The sequence below is a fragment of the Aricia agestis genome, chromosome 2 (assembly GCF_905147365.1).
Source record: "Aricia agestis chromosome 2, ilAriAges1.1, whole genome shotgun sequence".
Classification (NCBI taxonomy): Eukaryota; Metazoa; Arthropoda; class Insecta; order Lepidoptera; family Lycaenidae; genus Aricia; species Aricia agestis.
The window spans coordinates 22,912,022-22,934,463 of record NC_056407.1 but is presented as its reverse complement, the minus strand read 5'-3'; the positions used below and the strand labels follow the sequence as shown (position 1 = coordinate 22,934,463).

Genomic DNA, 22,442 nt, shown 5'->3' with positions numbered 1-22,442 from the left:
CACGATTTTGGCAACTTATATGGAAATTTTTGATTTTATTTTTGAAACAAAAAAATGTATGTTATATTGTGTCGATGAAGAAACAAAAAACATTTTCTTTTAAGCCGTTAGGAGTCATACAATTTTAACATTTTGTATAATCTTGTAAACAGGCTTAAAACATATTATTAACAAAATAATGCAAGTGTTTTTTCATGTTAGTACAATATTTTTTATTTTTTAGATTCATAATAAAGTTGGGTATTTGTAAAGGAAACACAAAAAATCAGTTCATTGAACGTTTTATTTTGAACTAATACGAACGCATAGTAGAATTTACGATAAATATTTATAATATTATAATGGTTTTATAACAAAACATCGACAATAAAGCGTTACATAATTTCACCAACATTTCATAAAGCCACAGAGATTGCAATAGAGTAGTAGTTATTATTGGGTTCGCCGGTCGCGTACTACTGACACCTCCTCAAAATATTAAAGCTATGTAGAACATGGCCAAAGACACAACAATCTTAATAATTACGTATAACTTCAATAACAAACTCAAAGATCAAAGGTAAAATTCGTTTAAAATTATCTGAAAATGAATCGTATAATGCTATGATATAAAATGTACAAGGTAGCATAATATTTAATTACATTGATTGTGGCATTTCGTTTTAATATTGGACATTTTGTAATCAAAGTACAGACATGATATTAATTAAAAATACTGCTCGTTAATGTCTGAAAGGGAAGACGGAGGAAGACTCTTAGCTTTCGAAATATTATAAAAGTACAAAACGATTAGAAACAACCTTTTGAAAATAAAGTGACACTCCGTTGTAAAACCGTTCGATGCATTTCATATTTACAACAAATTTAATTTTCATTTTGATAAAGTCGCTAAGAATATTTTAATTATGCCTTAAACCGCATAAGAAGCTTCGTAACTTTAGAAAAATACAGTGGTAACCAACCTCATTGGATCCGTGCCAAAAGCTTCCGTATATTTACGATTACATCTAGAGTACAAAAGCAGTCTCCAGATTAAATTCGGTAACGTGGCTTAACGATATGAACTAATTAGAATTTAAATATTAATTACACGTCATAATATGTGTGCCAATAACATATTATTTAAGTCGATAAATACTAATGTTCAAAAATCACTTATCTCGGGGTCTGTGTCGGCGTACTTACATGTAAAGGGGTTTCGTAGCCATGAGCAAAAGGAACCGTTGTTGTGTTGCTTGTATTTGGCAGTGGTATGTTTTTTGGCGTGCGCCCTAGCGACGGCCGCTCTTCGTGTGGGATAGGAGTCCAGAGACGAGGCGTCTGAATCTCGAGGAACGGAATCGTAGCCTGACTCCGCTCGTCTGGAAGTCGCGGCCGGACTGTGTTTACCAGTTCTGGGTGTGGACTCATGACCGCTATCGTATCCGTCGGGCTTGCAGCTCGCTACTACCCTCGCGACATTTTTATCTCCCTTCTCAAATTTTTCTACTCGCGGTTCAGTTGTCACGACCGGTGGCGTCACTTCGAGGTGTAAGTTAGATTTCAATTCTCTAAACGTACTCGACGGTGCTCCATTTCCGGGAATACGATTTTCTTCACGAAGGTTAGGATCAGATGCACCGTCGGGATGCCTCAAAGATGCTATCCGCGTTTCGGTTATATCGTTACTTCTATACCGTTCGAAAGCTCCATAAGAATCATTGTGAACTACATTTAAGTCGTGAAATGCATCACAATCGCCTACTGCACTACCGGGTCTAGACATTGTTCTTTTACAACTATCACAAATTTTATCACTCGGTCGATATGCAGGTTCACTATAAACGGAACCATCTCCATTATATTCTTCTGTATCTCTAACGTTACACAAAGAAAGTGATTGAAACTGTGGAATTATTCTAGAAGACGCTAAGTTACCACCACATTCTAACCCACGTTTAGACCCGTACAATTCTGTTAGTTCCATTAAGTCATCAATTCTAGATCGCGATGACTGCATACTTTCATGAGGATTTAGGTCACTGTTATGATGTTCTGAGTAATTTTGGGTGTAGAGCCCCATCGCTTGTCTTAAATATGCTTCGTGTCTAATTTGTCTTTCTACTTCGCTGTACAACGAAAATGTGTCAGTAAACGTTGAAGCAACAGTCAAATTTTCTTGACTCAGTATCCTTAATGGGTGCTCATCGCCATCTTCTAATTCAATTCCAGAATGACTATTGTCTGCCAATCCCATACAATAAGCTATATCCTCTTCTGTAACTTGAAGGCAAGAGTCTTGCATAGGAACTGGTTCTGACGGTTCTTCTACTTCTATAATTTCTAAAAACTCGTCATCATAGTCACCAGCACCTTTACTCATACCATGTTGGTCAATACTTCTACTATGATTAGAAATAAGCTCATCATCCATTCTCATTCTTTCCTTATATTTACTGTCGAGACTTTCAACAGATACTTCTCTACTACTTAGACTACTAGGTTGGATTAAAGGTAAAGCTGGAGGAATTTCTGCTAGTTCTTCGCTATCATCATCTTCATCAGGTTCATTTTTGGCTGACGATTTGACACTATTAGATTTTTTACTTGAATTTGTATCGGGCGGACCTAAATTTTCTTCTTCTATTGCAATTCCTTTCGAACCAGCCTTTAATCCTGTTCTTATTACAGATTCTTCTACGTGTATACGCCTTGTAATTTCTTTAACTTCCATTTTATGTGCTTCTGTTTCATCCATTACTTTTGAAAGTGATTCCTTATGTGAGTGGATTTTATGGGTAGGAGAATTATGTCTAGATTTATTTATTTGGCATGTTTGATTTTCAACCCACTTTCTGATCATGTTCTTTTTGTGGCTATCCATATATCCATAACCAATGTTTTCATTCGCCAACGCATTAAGAACACCCATTTGTAGGGGTACAGCGTTTGATTGATTAGATGGTAGGTCAATCTGTATTGGAAGTTTAGGTTCTTGCATGGGACCGTCTATCCATGTTTCACGTTTTTTACTTTGAGTTTCTTTAATTATATGTCGAGCTTCAACCAGTTTAGATTTAGATATCCTGGGACCATCTATCCATTGTTCATCACTAGTATTTTTTCCTTCATCGGCATGTTTTGCCGCAATTTTCTTAGAAGGTATTACTTTTGATGCTGAATGTAGTGGTGACGATTTTGGCGTAGGAACAGGTTGCGCACCTTTTAATGGTGATGCTTTTGGGGATGAATGTAGTTTGTGAACGGGACTTTTTTCTTCGATAACCTTAGATAGGGATGATTTGTGTCTGTGCTCGGCTGATGATCCACGTAAAGCTTTGATAAATACCGATTTCGTGTCACCAGTGGTAATATTTGGAATGTAAACGGGAGGATGCTCCCCATCTGTAGCATCGTCCAATGGACCTACATAAATAACGGTGTCGGCAGATAAATCACTGCTTGATGGATCGGGTTCACTACTACTAGGTTTAGAAGCATCTTCGCCGGAACTACCGCCAGATCCTGCGTTGTTATTGGCACTGTATTTAATTTTTCTTCTTCGGAGCCTGTGTATTCTCGATGCTAACTGTAGTGTGGTCAGTGTATCAGAATAGTTCTGCGTGGTTGGTGATACGTGAACTATCATAGCTGTATGGCACGTGAGAGATCCCAGGCATTCTTTTAATACATGCGTGAGGTTATGGTCGCGATACGGTAAGTGTCTTTGACCATTGAATATTGCTAAAAGAATATTTCCTAATCCAGATAATGGTATCCCACCATTTGTTTTTCCACGTTCAGCGTTTCCCAAATCTATTAAATGTAGTCGGCTTCTACCTCCAGCAACTGGAAAAGAAGGTAACAAAACCTTTAAACCTGACATTTCATAATCTTTAAAAGTAGAGAGCATCATTCTGCTCTATAGTTTATTTCTCAGTATTATTTGTATTTAAATATGCTTTTTAGGGTTCCGTACCCAAAGGGTAAAAACGGGACCCTATTACTAAGACTTCGTTGTCTGTCCGTCTGTCTGTCTGTCTGTCTCAACTCAAGAACGGCTGTAGCTCGACTTCTGAAATTTTCACAGACTATGTATATCTGTTGCCGCTATAACAACAAATACTAAAAATAAAATAAAGTTAATATTTAAGGGGGGCTCCCATACAAGAAATGTGATTTTTTTGGCCTTTTTAGCTCGTAATCAATAATGGTACAGCTAGGCACTTGAAATTTTCACAAAAAACTTAATTATATTGTTGCTTTAATAATTAATAATAAAATTAAATAAAAGTAAATATTTCTCATACATAAAACACAATGTTTTGTCTACTTTCGCTCTATACCGGTACGGTACCCTTCGTGCGCGAGTCCGACTCGCACTTGGCCGATTATTTTGGAAACTTACCAGCTCCTTTGCCGCCAACGCTATATTGATATACGTGAAGTGTGTACAAAAGATGACTGTCTCGTCCTTCTTCTCTCGTGCCGCGCGTCGACAACGCTGCGTCCAGATAAAACGCAGCTTTCTCAGCGCTATGTACTCTCAGCTCCGATTGATTTTGTAGATGTGTTCCAAACAGTGGATCATCTCTCAGATACACTCCTGGAGACTGCTCAGAATCTGAAAAAAAAATGTTAGATCGTAATATAATTGGCGTTTTTTTAAAGGGTCTAAGCTACTGGTATAATTGGCGTAATATTTCTAATATAAACTAAAATAAATTTCTTAGTAATACTAACGATGTAAGCTCTCTTTCTGCGAAGGAATCAAATAATGTAATTGGAAGAAAATAAGCTCATAACTGCCATGGTAAGCCGGAGGGCTTAGAACATCAGCAGGTAATTTTATTTTTCTCTACTATGGTTTCTTTAGAAAACAGAATACTATTTCTGTTTGACAGTTTTCTGCATAGTTTATTTATTTTTAATTTTTTTTCTTTTATTTATTGCAACTTTGTTTTATATTTTATTAGTATTGAAATTTCATTGAGGTGCTCAAAATATGAAAAAAACTATTCAAATATAATAAAAGTAAGAATTAGTTTATTTACCATTCTGATAAGGTGCTAATAGATCTCTTATTTGGTTGGTGTTGGTGCAGAGTTCAACTGCTGAAACCCTCACGGAGAAGCGGGTTCCGCACTTGTGCCTCTGCTCCGAAATGCCCCGGAATAGCCAGGATATTGCACAGGGGATGGCTCCGAGTGTGGAGGATGATTCAGGTTTCCCCAACATTGTGTACGACTTTCCTGTTGACAAAAAGTACATTTAGATGTAGTTGCGTATACTATTGATTTCATAATCACAATTGACAACCTAAGGGATTGTGTTCTTAAATTTAAATAATATTGTGCGCGTGAAATTATGCATTATCAAAGGAAATATTTCCATAATAGTTAGAGTAATAATGATACTTAAAAGAACTAGGAAATGTATTTGCATATTATCTATTTTCCTTAACCACGTGTACACAAAACAGTTCCCTCTATATTTGATTCAATTCCATCGTAACTACTCGCGTGTCTTAATCCACCGCGTATAACTACGAAATAATTAAAACGAGCTTCAAATTATTCAGTCAGGCGCATTCGACAATCCCTAAAATAAGCGGGCTGATACAGTAAGCCAGGTTGGTGAGGATTCCGACCACGTTTCCTCCAAACTTTCGTTCTTCATTCAATTTGCATTAAAGTCTTAATCCTCGACGTTAAGCAGGACTTACACAATGTCGGTTTGAGGCTTTGTTTAATCGTGTTTAATTGTTGAAGGTAAGCCGCCAGTTATTGGTTTTATGTGATCATATTTATTGCGAGTTTTCAATGTACTTAGCGTTGCTACTAATCCAGCAATTAAAGCATTAACGTGTCGTAACCTTTCTCAATTTGCTAACTGTATACTATTGAAAATAAATAAATAGCTTCAGTATCAAACTGGTATGAAATGGTATCTTAAAAAAACAAAAAATAATTTTAAAACCCTTAAGTTCAAACCGATCGAACTCTTATCTCGAATATTCAAATTAAAATTACACTAAAGTATAAGAGTATACTGCCTTTGAATGCAAATTCGTAGATGTGAAAAGTTTCGCGTTGCGGCTGTTTCATAAACTGCAACTTCTTAACGGAATATATTAACTAACTCCTTAGAGAGCTAAAGTAAATCCGGTGAAGTTGTTTATTAATATCATCGACTTTAATTAGTTTCTACCGTTAACCTTGTGGATTTCCAACTAAAATATTAAATTCCGTTTCGCTTTTACTGAGACTTATGGTAAGCTAATATTATTCTGCTATTTTAATTTATCGTTAGTAAGATGCTGGTATACTTAAACTTCAAAACAGCATCATTACAAAACCCGTTACCAATATCAAGCGCTGATTGGTCAAAACTCGATAAATCGTTTGTTGTAGTACTAATGGTGCGTGTAATATTACACACGGTGCTGCTCGCCAGTTCTGTTATAGTTGAACTTGGCTTTGACACGCTACCGCGTGTCTGAATACAACAATTATTTATACTTTTAAGAATGCATGCTGTGAATATTAGTTTTTTTGTAGGACCAATAATAATAATGGCTTATGATTGGGATTTCCTATTATTTCTGGTTAACTTTTTCCGTTGCATTGTTGCAATTAGTATGTTACCTAGTCCGGCGTGTCCGAAGCAGAAGAGGCATCCGTCGGTGCCGTTGATGACGGCGTGGATGACGTCCGTCAGCGCGCTCGAGCAGATCTCCGTCTGGAACAAATGAAAAAGAAACCTTAGCACGTCGTACTACGTTTCATAATTTGTTTCACTTCAGAACAATCCGGGTCAAATTATCGGGGGATGGGGGGGGGGGGGGGTTACCTTATTTGGTCAGGTTATCTCAAGCCAGACCACGTAGCTAATGTTTATACAAAAACCAACCAAATATCATCTGCCTATGAGTGATTTCCTGGTGGTTCAAAAACTTAAAGAAGCACAACCTAGTAGAATATAAAAATTGACGGGTTTTAAGTTAAAATACAACAATTTATTTGCTACAAAAAGTTTAAGTAGTAGAAGTCGGCTAAATGGTAAAAACGCATATTAACTTGCGAATATTTATAACATCCTGCTCATCTTATGAAGCGTAATCGTGCTTGGGATAGAGATTTAATCCAGTCAATTATCTATCACGCTACAAAATACCGCATATAAGCTAGGAGCCTTAAGTAATTCAGAGGGAGCGCAGCATACGTGAGGCGGTGGTTTATCGCCTATAACGCCGCCTTATATCAGACCAACTTCCACAAGGAAACCATTACGTTTAAAAATTCAAAATTTATACCCATTTCGGCGAAGAATGTTAAGGTAAATAAAGAAATTTAGGTTGAATTTTTAATCCATTTTTGTAGGCTCCTAGAGGAAACCCGCAACTCTGCTGCGCCAAAATGTTCTTTCCTAGGACTCAAAGTATCTCCATACTTAATTTCAGCAAAATCGGTTCATCGGCTTAGGCGGGAAGAGGGTTATACCTCTTGATAATTATCAATAACTGCAGTATCCATCTTCTATGTAGTATCCACCTACTTGCTTCGTTCTTATAATTTTTCTAGCAAGAAAATATATTCCAAATTAGTAAAATTAAAGTTTTATATTATTATGTAACATAAATAAAATATATTTATTTTAGAAATTGCGAGATAAAGTATTCTAAATTTCACCCTCAATAAGATTTAAAATGAACTTGCATCTAAATGAGTTCATTTTCAACTTGCGTAGCTTATCGTGGAAACAATTTGGCTACAGAGCTACGTGACCTGCACACTTCAAGCAATCTTTTCTGAGCGCTTACTCAGCTCAGCAACTACTGAGTTATCGATTCAGATGAGTTACTCAGTCTGTACTGTCTAGGCGGAACGTGTCTAGGAAAGTCAGTTATCACTTTCTATTAGGTTAGCTTGCTCGTTTAGTGTTCTTAGTGAATATTACTTTTTGGATACCAGTTTGGTTTGAGAGGTTAAGGTGTTTTTAGGTTGTTAAGCGATAAGTAGGTGCTATCCTCCTCATAATTTATGAGAACCATTACTTTGTATGCAGACGTAATAGCTATAGAATATTTTAGGGCCTGTTTCACCACTTTCTGATAAAGTGCCGAATAGGCTATTCACAACTTTTTTGACAGATTCTCCATACTTCAACGGTCAAGTTAAGTAGTGAATAGCCTATTCGGCACTTACCAGGAAGTGGTGAAACTGGCCCTAAATTATTTCTAATTTATCAGGCAAGAACAAAACACTGCAAAATATAAATACAACAAGAATGTATGTACATTGTAGATCTTCTATAATTAATAATTAGTAAAAATAATTTTAATATTTTGTTATGTACAGGCGGTTTGTGGATGAATTATGTGGTTTCAAAAGCACCAAAAGAAAAAAAATATGTAGACTTAAGTTGAAAATAAAAATCAACTGCAGATACTTTTCACAAGACTTTTCACAAGAATTCTATCCTAACCTAAGGATAACATGAATTTTTGACGGTAAAATTCTAGCATTCCCGGTTATGAGTGTTAGTTGAGATAAAATTTCACTTCGCAAAGCTAAATTTCATTACGATCAGTTCAGTCTGCTGGCAGACCACCGGCGCGTGCTAAGCCCCTAAGCCCCAGCCAGCTGAGTTATAGCTGCATGCAGCACAGTGTATATGCCGCTATATACAGGGTGTAACATAAATAAGTGAGATATTATACAGCCTGCAACAAATGTAAGTTATAGTAATACTTTAGGCGTATATCGGTCTCTTATAAAAGTTCACTTTGAAAGTAACGGCGCTGGGTTACTTTTTTTTATCTACTATAAAGGCAAATTCATGACGTTGGGCCACTTCTCATAGAACTCAAAATGAGCTTTTTCAGCGTACTCAAACTTAATAAGCTCTTAACCTCTTAACCTTTAAGGAACGCATACACATCCTAAAGTTATATTACTTGTTATGTTACACCCTGTAGACTGTACAGCGGGCAGCAGCCCTGCCAACTCGCATCATAGTCGGGGTTACGTTTGAGTTTTACAGGCTATTAACTTGTCTCATGAGCTTTTATTTCTTGCTTATTGCGTGTTTTGGCTGCGAAATTTGATGGTTTTATCTTATTTTTAATGGTCGTAATACAGAGTAATTCAAATTAAATTACTTTATTATGATGAAACTTATCATACGGTACTCTATGTTCTCTCTTTGGCTTTCGTACTTACTGCACGTAGATAACATTATTTTAAACTATGAATATAAATAAGACATTGAAGTTTTAATACTTTATGCGACATCTTCACTTTGGCCCATCATGTATCAATTCAAGAGAATCCGAACGTGTAGATGGGTTTATTCGTTGGATATGGACTAGAAAGTGTCGGTATCATGTGGTGTATGATCAGCTTAAACGTGGTTATTCATCAGAGCGTTGGTAAAAGGCGAAAACTACGGATAAAATAGATACAAACAAAACACGAATCGGAACAATATGATCAGCCATCGAAACATAAGTCAATGGTGAATTAGTGATGTAGCCGGCTACAAATTAAGCCGCGGTAAGTGGCTAATGCACGGATGAGGGGATTATACGATATTAATGTCGACGCCTGCGACAGTCTAATGTGCAGGGTCCATAAACTATGATCTATGCACCCCACGCGTGTGCAACCACGCTTATAATACTTTTATTTGTGATACACAACGGAAAATTGTTGAGTTTCAGCGGGATGAATAAAAATTAATGTTGCCGATACTTAAGATAAATTAACTGTTATGTTGTAAGACAATTACTATATTAGCAACAAAAAATATATAATAAATAGAAAAATTTACTACTAAAATTTATACTAAAATTTACTGCAGAATATACGCGACAAACATTTATCAACCGTCACAGCAAAACGCTCCGTAAGCATCCACGTGAAATAATCCCAAGCGACTGCAGCGAAACATAATCATAATAAAAGTTAAACTGGAACAAACAAAATACACTAGCTTGACATATTACGCTATTCAAATTTGAGAAATCTGCGCTCCCGAGATAAAACTCGGCACAAACTCCCTAAGATATTTTTGAACGCTCGCGAAAAATGTAAAATTTACTGAGCAACATCGTGATACTCGAACTCTGCATAGCCTTTTAACAATTTAAACATGAATTTTGCTCCGTCGAGAGATTCCCTCGTACAGTAGTTGGGGCGACATCGGCCACTCCCAACTTCGGGAATTGTCTAACCGGCCAAGAGCGAATCGGTTGCGCACGGCGGGTTCCGTAAAGAGTCATAAAAATTCCCGTTTATTGGTCGATAACCTTATATCTTGTTAGTTGTAACATTCTGTTACTAGTTGCTTGCAATTTCAAACGCGTGAGAGATGCGAAATAACAATAAATACATTATGTTTCTAATAGAAATCTGTCCTTTTTCAGGATTTACAGTATCTCCATACCTTTTGACCTATGTCTGCCAGTCTAGTCATTTTTCATTTGAAAAGTTGTAATATTAAAATTTGTTATGTAAGCTGCAATTGTGGTTACAAGAGTTTTGTTATTATGGTAAAGATATAGAGATATAGCCAACAAGTCATACAAGTCTCAGTAAGTCAGGAATATCTATATATATAAAACTCAAAGGTGACTGACTGATTGACATAGTGATCTATCAACACACAGCCCAAACCACTGGACGGATCGGGCTAAAATTTGGCATGCAGATAGATGTTATGACGTAGGCATCCGCTAAGAAAGGATTTTGATAAATTCCAACCCCAAGGGGTTCAAATAGGGCATGAAAGTTTGTATATAATAATACTTCTTAACGCGAGCGAAGGCGCGGGCAAAAGCTCATGTATCTATAAAAGTGTACCATTTTTGCCCTTTGGGCAAGGAACCCTAAAAATGTTTTCCTTGTTTACGCGGAGGTGCTCTAAAACGTTTGGGGTTTCCAAAAACTTCGACACGTCCTATTTGCACTCAAATGTTTCCACATTGTTTTATTCAAGACTTGTAGAAGAAAAAATTTGAAAAATATTTTTCTTGCGTAATTTTTTCTAGAATCTTCATTTATGTCCTTAACTTTGATATTTTCTTAAATTAGGTACTTATATTTTGAAGAAAAAAAACCTTATTTTGATTGATATTTATTATTTACCTTACAAATTGAATACTAGATAAAATAAATATATATAATATCCTCAATCCATACGAAAATGACGTGTTTGTTTGTATTATTACGTTTAAATTACTGAACAGATTTAGATGAAATTTCAGTATGAAAAATCTTTAAAATCCAGGGAAGGACATAGATTTGTTTTTACTATAGAAACATGTTTTTGCACTATAATCCAAAGTTCTACTGACGTCAATAATAATGTCTTTTTTATCCAACAAACTTTAACAAAGTTAAGTCCCTTTCTGATCCCAAGTCCTGGGAAAGGCATAAGAAGTCAAAGAAGACGTATTCAATATTTATAAATTTCGAACTTGTATACTTAGTCCCGATACATATGGGTTCGTTTGATGTAATAAAAAGTATCCTTTGCCGTCCCGGGAGTTAGTTTGAACGAGGAGACGTCTTGAATATCCGATGTCTTTAGTCATTAGGCTCTGACGTATGTTATTTTATAAGCTGCACTATTTTTAGTGCTTACTAGATTATAAGCTAGTAAGCTTACAATCCTTTCCCTTGTTAGGTAAAATAAGCTAGTAGTAAAATGATAACGATGCACGGTGGTAGTGAGTTTACTACAGAAAATTCGTAGCTGCTACGAAACTGCTACGTGGTTGCGTAGAGCGCTACGAAAGTCTACGAAGCGCAAAATCATTGCGTGATTTAGGATTTTTGGCTTATTTAGATACATAGTTTGGTTTTAGTATGAAGATTTTTAGTTAAATCTGGCGTTATATTTGTGAACTTTTATGCTTAACCATTCTATGTGGGTACCTATAAACGTCGGGATTTTGTTGAACGTTAGTCCAATCAAAGATACTGCCAAAACTTTTTTTTTTCTGTAGTCAACTATATTATAATAATCCTCTTTCTAGAAACAATCTCACGCGTGCGTCCGTGGCGGTAGTCTCGCACGCCGTCACCTGCCGCTTGCACTTGTCCAGCGAGATCGTTCGCGAACCGCTCGCGAACAGCCCCTTGCCTTCTCTGCTATAGTCAGGTATAGCCCTCTCTTTCTTACCTGTGGGTCATCCTGCGAGAACAGCGCGTCAAACGCGAACATCTTGGGCGCGGCGACGCCGACTCGGGCGTCCGTGGCGGTCGTCTCGCACACCGTCACCTGCCGCTTGCACTTGTCCAGCAAGATCGTTCGCGAACCGCTCGCGAACAGCCCCTAGCCTTCTCTGCTATAGTCAGGTATAGCCCTCTCTTTCTTACCTGTGGGTCATCCTGCGAGAACAGCGCGTCAAACGCGAACATCTTGGGCGCGGCGACGCCGACTCGGGCGTCCGTGGCGGTCGTCTCGCACACCGTCACCTGCCGCTTGCGCTTGTCCAGCGAGAACGTTTGCGAACCGCTCGCGAACGGCCCCTCGCCCACCGCACCCACGCGTAGCATCACTTTCACCTGCAACAAAACATTATTTTAATACCAATATTCATAACCATCTATACTAATATAAATATTTTATTTGATTGTAACGGCTTCGAAATTGCTGGCGATTCAGAAAAAATAATATTTTGATTGAAAATTGTACAGATCCAGGGTAGATTCTGGGGTCGAATAACAACGGTTTATTTTTGGAGCAGGATTTTATTCTACACGTACGCGTCGCAGTATTTTTATTTACATGATGTTATAATCTATTTTTACTGTGATTGGCATTATGAAGCTTGATAGATTTTTTAAAAGATTTTGTAGACATCGTTAACCTTCAAAATGAACCGGTGGTAGGCACCATTAGCATCAACGTTCTGAAAGTATTTGTTACAAATCTATTCGGAAATAAAACAATTTTTATTTTTTATTTTTATTTTTTTATTAATGCAAAAATTAATATGTTTCAGAAAGGTTTAATCTTATAAACAGTTGTTGAAATAACTGTTTTATTGAATTAAATTATTAAAATTTCTTTGAATGTTATAAAAAATTCTGTAGAAACTAGGACAAAAACTTGTGGCATCTCATTAATTGTTTACTATTCCCAAACTATTCCACTTCCCCAACTCAAAACAGCAATTACTAATTATTAGTTGGCGGGCCGTGATTAGCTACGTCACTACGCCGCGCTACGTCGACGCGAGTGATTACGTCGAATTAATTACGTCACCTGTGCTCGAGCACGATGGGTTCGTAACGAGCGCGACGTATCGACAATATTGATGCCAACTTGTTTAATAAACGTCGATTTTCGAGTGTGTTATGTTAAAAGTATATGTAAACAAAATACTAAAAAATAATGATGGAGGTTCGCAGGTTGAAATACGGTTACCGTTTATTTAAAAATTGTGGTTAGGCTACCGTTACAATATGACAAACAATTAGGATTTCAGTTTATAAAACCAAACAAGCAGTTGAATGAATCCCAAGACCAACAACTCTTCCTTTCTGTTTTATTTATATCACAAAAGTACAATTTTTCCGCAGTGAAAAAGTATATCTTAGCTGTGGTGAAAGATACACATTAGTCATTACACATTAATTAAAATCGGTCTTTACCGAAACTATTTTCAGTTTTCGAGCTCATTTAAAGCAAGTAAACTAATCATTGCTTGCTTTGAATGTAATGATTTGTTTACTTGCTTTGAAAGTAAATTACATACTATATACTATATTACTACATATACAAGGTGTAACAAAAATAAGTGATAATACTTTAGGGTGTGTATGTGTTCCTTATAGAGAGTTCACTGTGAAAGTAGCAGCGCTAAAAGACCAAATTTTTTTTTCACTTTTGTATGAGGAAACTCGTGACGTTCGGGCGCTTGGTCAAAAAGGTCAAAAAATTTTTGGTCGTTCAGCGCTGCTACTTTCACAGTGAATTCTCTATAAGGAACACATACACACCCTAAAGTATTATCACTTGTTTTTGTTACACCCTGTATAAAAAAATTGCCTTAGCCATTACAAAATTGAGTAGAATCAAACTACTGCTAGTGCGTTTACACGTCATTCACATCAACACATCATCACAATACAAAACAAAGGCCTCAGCCCCGAGACCTTCAGCTTTAATCAGCTAATGTCTAATTGAGCTGATAAGCTGTACGTGTGATGACTGCTTAATTACGATTGAGAATTCCATTACATGATTACTGCAGTGCTCATTTCGAACCCTATTCCGCTTAGCATAAGGATGAAGTGTACATGTGATGCTAATTCGCGAAATGCGCTTTCGCGTGAATTATAAATGCCACTGTCGTTCCTTTACACAACATGCTCTGTTCTAATTTTGAATTGGGATGGTTTTGCCCTATCATTGACACTTTGCTGCAGTGGAAATAAACTTTTGGACTTGAAAGTAAAGTAAATTACATGTACCTTATGCCGGCAATAATTTTGAACAAATCAAATTAAGTTGCCAAATTACTTTATTATTTAAGTGTAGATTCTAAATAGAAAAAATAAATAAAACAACATGCCATGTTGCCTTAACACAACAAATATATTTTGGGTATTCCATGTTATATAATAATTATATTCCAATAATAATTTAATCATTAAGGGACAAACACAGCGCGCTGACAGGGTAATCCCTGAATCCAGGTGCGACAGGGCCTGCAGTTGTTATCTACCCTGGCCATAGCCAGGCTGTTCCTCGTCAAATATTAATCACCAAGATTTATGTGACATTTTAATACTTTATGCGTAATACTTGCTCAGACTGACGTCACTAAGCTCCTCTCTATGATAAAATGAATTTCAATGACGATTATAATGATAACTCCGATTTAAGTTTTATATTGAGCTAACGCTTACTTGCGTGTGTGTTAAATTCAGTCGTGGATGTTCTTTTTTGTTTCCATGAATGAAAAGGCATGATATATTTTGTGATAATAATTATAATTAGCCTAAGTTGCATAATAATATGTACTTTTTTACAAAATCAAAACAATGCTAGGAAGACATATTAATATTATGGTAATGTAGTGCATAGTATCTTCAACATTACCAATAGGCTACACTTGCAAATATCAATAGTTTTTGTTGTCTGACTTTCCAACCCTCTTCCAGCACTGACGAGGGAAATGTTTAGATAATGGAGAATTTAAACGCAAAAAAACAAATCTCACGCAACGAAAGTTACGAACTTGTTCTACCCTAATTCCGACAGTTGGAAATTTTTGGGTAAAATTGGACAGAAGTCGTTGCGTTGGCAGCGCGTTCATGCATAAAATTAAAGACGGGTAATGAAACGCGCATCCATGTGCTAAGCTGAGCTAGGGCTGGTCCTTGGAGGTGTTTGTCGTCGTAAATTCCAGGGGTTTGGGTGAATAATTCCCCGGAGTTGACATCCCTGAGATATTCCCGTTATAAACTTTGTCGGGGCGGGCGCGTCGTCGCGTCCCAGCGATCACAAAAATGAAGGCAATATATTGAACAATGTCGAATTCTACTTCCCTATGAATTTTCACCTGCTTTTTCTCAAGAATTCGATAAATATAAAACGATACAAATAAACAGTTTTTGAATCGGTTTATTAGTTACTCATTGCTGTAATAGTGAATGTTTTTGTGGACATTTTATTTTACTAGCTGTCCCGGCAAACGTTTCTTTGCCATATAAAGTATTTCATCCGTATTATTTTATTGAAGTGCTAAATAAGTATGTCACCATGGCAACGTCCATCGCTATCCCATCGCACAAACAATGGTCGCCGTCAGTCTCGAGTTGTAATAATTTACTATTATTTATTTAACAAATGCACTTATCAATATAAAAAGTATCCAGTAGCCGATTCTCAGACCCACTGAATATTCCTATAAAATATGGACAGTGCAAAATTATAAAGATTATAGTAACCCTAAAAGTGCAACAAAAAGAACACCGGAATTAATATTCGTTACAAAGTCATAACAGTTACAATCCAATCTTTCCATCTCAAATCGAAGCGAATCGATTCGGACTTCCGTTTTCATATTGAAATATCTTTCAGCAAAAACAAACCAGTTCGACATTTTATTGGAGCCTCAGTTGTTTGCGAAAGCACCGGGCTAGATTGACTTATATCTTACTGTCGTAAGGACAGGTCTGTTCGTGCAATATTATTTTAAGGTGCCCCAAAAATACCACTAAGAATAATGAATAGTGAGCGAGCTTTAATAAAAAGAAGCACTTAAATGTAAGTTTACTTAAAACTTGATTAGATGAAAATAAATTATGGATCAATTTTTTAACGCCCCATGAAAGACTTTGACGCTGTGACCATTGAACGCTTAGAGGCATATTCGTCTGTGATCGCCCATGATCGTCGTTGGTTGTGCCCCACATGGCATATTATACTGCTTTACAACCACGGTTACCAATTGCCTAGCGTGGAAAAGGGTCTAAATATTCGAAATCACTGGCTGTAATTTTATTAAGCACGCTATACACGTCCAATATTCATTAAGATATTTGAATCGCACACATACCGGAAGGATTTGTAAACAACGAAATACTTGACCGTCTCAAGTCGGGCGTTCTCGCCGTTTAATGACCCTTGATAAACAATTTCAACGCTGATGGAGTAATCCAAAAATAACTGTTTATTTTCACCATCAAGACATAACCCATACTTCTTAATAATATAAAATGCAAAAGTGTATCTGTCTATCTGTCTGTCTGTCTGTTACCTCTTCACGCCCAAACCGCTGAATAGATTTTGCTGAGCTATGGAGATACTTTGAGTTCTGAAAAAGGACATAATATGATACTTTTTATCCAGGAAAAAGTTGCGGTTCCCGCGCGTTAAACGAATTTTGCCGCAACGGAGTTGCAGGCGTCATCTAATATTATAAAATATTTTGTATGGCTTTATTATTTAGATTTATTATAATAGGACAAATATGTATAGTTTATACATAATATAATGGGAATAATCAAGTGCATGGAAAACTCTTCATGTTTTTATTAATGTATTAATAAATTTGTACTTTATACGCCATTTTAGAATTAAATTTTTTCCGAAGCTTATGTAACACCGAAAAACATTTCATCCCCAAACATTTCTTATTTTATAACTTAAAAGTGTCGTTTCCTATTTAAATATAAACTTTATGGGGCGAAATATTACAAGATTGAAAATATTTCAGCGTCGTCTATCAAAATCTTCATAAAACTCCATTCCGCTCCCAGCTTATGAACACCGTCGCTTGGTTAAACAAAGATGGTGCTGTGAAAATATGTCGCACGAGAACGCTACATATTCAATATGAACTACTTTTATTCCCCCAGCGTATATTTAAATTTTGAGCTATATTTTTATGAAACTACGTGCAGTATTTTTGAGTGGATAAAATTATTTATTATACTACCTTTTTGCTACAGGCAAGGTAGAAAATGTGAGAATGTAGCTCTATAATACTTAAAGCTCATTTTCTTAATAATACAAAACTCAATCCCCTACCCTATTCCCTTCCTTACCCTCCCATATTCCCTCCCCTTCCCATCCCTACCCTCCCCTATTATCCTATTCCCTCTTAAAATGCCGGCAACGCACCTGCAGCTCTTCTGATGCTGCGAGTGTCCATGGGCGACGGTAGTTGCTTTCCATCAGATGACCCGTTTGCTCGTTTGCCCCCTTATTACATAAAAAAATAAACTTTTATACACACATTGCTGTAAAAACCGTGTCTTCTGTCCTTTCCTACTAATACAAAATATTTTCGTGCGTAACAGACAGACAGACTTTCGCATTTATAGTATTATATTTTGAGACTTCCCAAAACCATTATCACTTACGCTTATACGTTCAATTAAAGTTGGGTGCACGTTAAATCAAAGCATACGTACTCTGTTCAGTATCACGTAGAATGAGTTATGTAAATCGTCTGCAGTGGTTAACGTCGTAATATTGTAAGCGACACTTCAGCCCCTGTCTTGAAGGGGATCTAAAGTTGCTGGAAGAGACAGAAGGAAGATCGGAAGTGAGAAGGTTGTTAGGTGGCAATGCAAAAGTTATATTTTGTAAAATTGAGTTTTGAGATAGGTCAAGAAAATAGCAGTAGGTACTGCCAAATGGTACGTTTAATGTTACATGTTACACGTCCCGTAAGTCCTATGAACTCGACTTGACTGACACGTTGCAGGAGTTTTTAGGTCTAGGTCCTAGGGTAGTCCAATAGTCTTGGCCGAACCAGCGGCCCAGCAACATGCGGAGAGGAGGTACGATGGGTTTTAGTGGGTTACCAGGGTGGTCCTCCTTACCGCAGCATCCGAAGTCTCCTCCCAAGCTGTCGCGAATGCGTAACGCATTTCCCATGGTAAAAAAAGGACCTAGGTAGTCCAAACACTAAGTAATCAACTATAAATAAATGATAGTAAACAACAACATTGATTAAAAAAATTTTTGATAAACACAAACTAAGAAAATAAATGTGAAATTTTCAGTCCAACAAAAGACTGACTTAAACATATTTTCACTTCCAGATGTATTCCGTTAAATCTTTGAGTGCGATGAAGATGGTATCAGGGCGAACATAAATTTGAGGAGGGCGCCGCGGGGCACCGCAGGGCGTCTCAGGGCGTCGCGGGGCGCTGCTCAGGTGAAAATTATCAAAAGGGGGCGACGCCAGATTTAAACCAACATAGGTTACGGAGCCATAACTCTATACCCTCTGTTATCTATGGTGAGCAATAAAATATTATGAACTTTGGCAGATCCAGTTTCGGGATATTTATTGATGTAATTTAATGTGGAATTGTTAACATGTGTGTATACAGCTTTAAATATATTTATTGATACGAAAACGTAACAAAGTTTTTCCTTAAAAGTATTCTGTAATATAAAACATTGTCGGATATTGAATCATTTGCATGTATTAATTCAGAATTTAAAGCTTAAAAATTTTAAAGTCAACGACGATCGCTGCAAAAACCGTGACTGTTTTTATACGTTAATTTCGAATTCATTTTTGTCGTATATTTTTAATTTACATTAAATGCATTTTTATTGAAACGAAAACTTAAAATGGTGATGATACTAGTGTCATAAAACGATAATTATCTACTATAACTATTCTCTACCTATTAAAAATTTAAATGTTACATAATATTATTATGTTTTTAGGATTCTGTACCCAAAGGGTAAAAACGGGACCCTATTACTGAGACTTCGATGTCTGTCCGTCTGTCCGTCTGTCGCCAGGCTGTAACTCAAGAACGGTAATAGCTAGAGAGTTGAAATTTTTACAAATTATGTATTTTTGTTGCCGCTGTAACAACAAATACTAAAAACAAAATAAATAAAATATTTAAGGGGGCTCTCATACAACAAACGTGATTTTTCAAACATTTTTTGCTCTAAAGCCCTAATTACATGTGTACTTTAATAATTATTAATCATATTTAAATTAAATAAAAATTTAAGGGAATAATTATTTTTAATTATTAATAATTTTTAATAATTTTTATAATTCCCATACAATAGACACATTTTTTGGCCTATTATTGCTCTATATCGGTACGGAACCCTTCGTGCGCGGGTCTCTCGCACTTAGCCGATTATTTAGTACATCGTAGGTTTGATATTTCTGATTACATTAGAATACCATTTGTAGTTTGAACTTTGATAGGAAATGTTCTAGAATCTGGATCGAACAAGAACCAAATCTGAATGTTGCAATGTTATGCAGTGTTGCATTTTAATAGTATACTTAATCTCGTTATCTGCTATTTTGTGACCGAACTATACAGTTATAATATCATGTATGTAGCATGACTAACACAAATTGCGTCTAATAACACTATTACCTGGCTCTTTGTCAATTACTCTGCACGGTGCGAAAACTTCGACACGACAAAGTGAATTTGATAAAATAATAATGGAACCGAACTGTACAATAATATTAATTTTGAAGTCGGGCAACTTGGTCACATATTGTTATACGATACCGCGGCCCGGTATGAAATATTACCTAACTTTGTCTCGCACAATTCCGCGAAAAAGAAAACGTTTCTGTTGACTTCATTGTGCACGCTTTAATAAATTGCCACGAGAGTTTTCATTTTATCTGTTGATGAAGTTTGTTTATAACACTTTTATTAATAACTATATTTTCTCAAAAGGAAATACAATGTAGTGATAGAAAAATTAAGTAAGTAATAATTTGTTATGAATAAGTTACATCTTTATCATCATCAAGGAATATAATATAACATTATCTTCTGTAAAGAACTACATCAAAGTCTGTCAAACTTAATTTAAGCATGATTAAATATTATTTAGAAATACTTTGGCAACACGCACTTTTTTCGAAAAAACCTTCAAAGAAAAGGTTCAAAGTTCAGTTAAAATGGACCCAACAACCACGAAGCCGCCCCATTTGCCTATAAATGCCATATTACATACTTTACATACTTCTTGATAACAACTAACGATACTATCATAACGAATCATAATACCTTGATTTTGTCATAGAATTAAACGAAGTAAATATTTTTCTGTTCACATAGATACAGCAATGCACTTAAATTAATTAACAAATATTTCCTAAGAAACAAAAGGGGTCGCTTGGAAAATTCTAATTGAATTCTATTCAATTTGAATTTAGAAGCAATTGTTTTTAATGTTCCAAAATAAAGTCAGCGTTTTCAAGGATTGATGGCAAGGTGTATTCGGGAATGCTAAACGCTGTAATAAAATTTAGAAGGCCATTTTATATTTTGTTTTAGGGTTAACGATTTAAGGAGTTTGAATGTTAATGAAGACATTCCATTTCGAGATTCCGGTTTAAAATTGTTTCTAGAAGGCGTAATTGTTTAGTTTTTTAATGAATTGCATTATAAGAATATAAAAAATATTTCCTTCCGTTATAGTGCCCAAAAACTATTTGATTTATCTATCTTATTATACATTTGGCATTATGTCATACATAATATTATTTATACGACAAATTTATTGGGAAAATATAGGCTACTTTTTATCGCGGTCAAATATTCTGAATGATTACGGTTACATACCTTATAAGTTATTGTTGTTAAATACACGTTTATACGTGGGAGAGCCATGCTTCGGCACGAATGGGCCGACTCGACCGGAGAAATACCACGTTCTCACAGAAAACCGGCGTGAAACAGCGCTTGCGCTGTGTTTCGCCGAGTAAGTGAGTTTACCGAAGGCCCGATCCCCTACCCTTCCCTTCCCTACCCTCCCCTATTCCCTTCCCTTCCCATCCCTACCCTCCCCTATTACCCTATTCCCTCTGAAAAGGCCGGCATGCCTTTTTGAACCTACAGCTCTTCTGATGCTGCGAGTGTCTATGGGCGACGGAACTTGCTTTCCATCAGGTGACCCGTTTGCTCGTTTGCCCCCTTATTTCAAAAAAAAAAAAAAGGTTTTTTATTTTTTTTATTTTTATGAAATAAGGGTTCAAACGAGCAAACGGGTCACCTGATGCAAAGCAACTTCCGTCGTCCATAGATACTCGCAGGATCAGAAGAGCTGCAGGTGCGTTGCCGGCCTTTTAAGAGGAAATAGGGTAACAGGGGAGGATAGGGATGGGAAGGAAAGGGAATAGGGGAGGGTAGGGGATTGGGCCTCCGGTAAACTCACTCACTCGGCGAAACACAGCGCAAGCGCTGTTCCACGCCGGTTTTCTGTGAGAACGTGGTATTTCTCACATGGCTCTCCCACGTACATAAAACGCGAACTAAATTATCAGGGTACTTACAATAAAGCACAATAATTTTAAACAGCCCTTCTATTCAATCATAAAGTAAGTACTAAAAGTAGAGAAAAGCAAAATCAAAGCAAGCTACCTCTTTCCTGGAAGAAAAAGATTTAAAGTAAAGTTGGGCAGTGATCGTTAAAATTGCAAGTGTGCGAGCAAAGTTGTAAATTTAAATCACTAAGTCTAGCGAGTTGCCGCGACTCGGAAACTTGCAAATTGGATTACTGAGACTTTGACACGACACTCAAAACATGCTCAAAAATATTTGAGAGCCAATCAAAAGTTACGTGGCCCGCATAATGCGGACTACATTCAACGTATTGTTAAAGTAGTGTTGAGTATTTGAAATTTAGCATAGTATGATATGGTGTAGAATATGTATAAAATAATGAAAAACTTCTTTTATCTTAGGTAATTAAGCCCGGGCGCGCACTAGCGGCCAGGTCGCGGCGGCCAACGAAAGTATGGTGCCGCTGGTCGTGTTGCGGCCAGGTGCGCGTGGTCTATGGCGGTTTCATACTAAGGTATCTATCTCGATGACCGTCGCAGCCTGGCCGGCGCGCCCGGGCTAAATGTGCACTACGAATACCTGATAACACCTGTCAGTGTCAGAGTCAGTGCCGAATTTGTATTTCTTATGAGT

General features: G+C 36.6%; 1 protein-coding gene across 2 annotated transcripts in view; it reads right to left on the bottom strand.

The window, feature by feature from the left end:
• Positions 1-265: 265 nt before the first annotated feature.
• LOC121739968 (kinesin-like protein CG14535) overlaps positions 266-22,442 on the bottom strand; it is a 297,875-nt gene continuing 275,698 nt past the window's right edge. For both annotated transcript variants that reach the window (XM_042132628.1, XM_042132629.1), the window contains 5 exons: positions 12,366-12,554; positions 6,627-6,720; positions 5,034-5,231; positions 4,388-4,603; positions 266-3,828 (listed from right to left, as the gene is read on the bottom strand). In XM_042132628.1, coding sequence (XP_041988562.1) covers positions 1,145-3,828; positions 4,388-4,603; positions 5,034-5,231; positions 6,627-6,720; positions 12,366-12,554 — 3,381 coding nt within the window. In that variant the 3' untranslated portion in view covers positions 266-1,144. The remainder of the gene's footprint in view (positions 3,829-4,387; positions 4,604-5,033; positions 5,232-6,626; positions 6,721-12,365; positions 12,555-22,442) is intronic.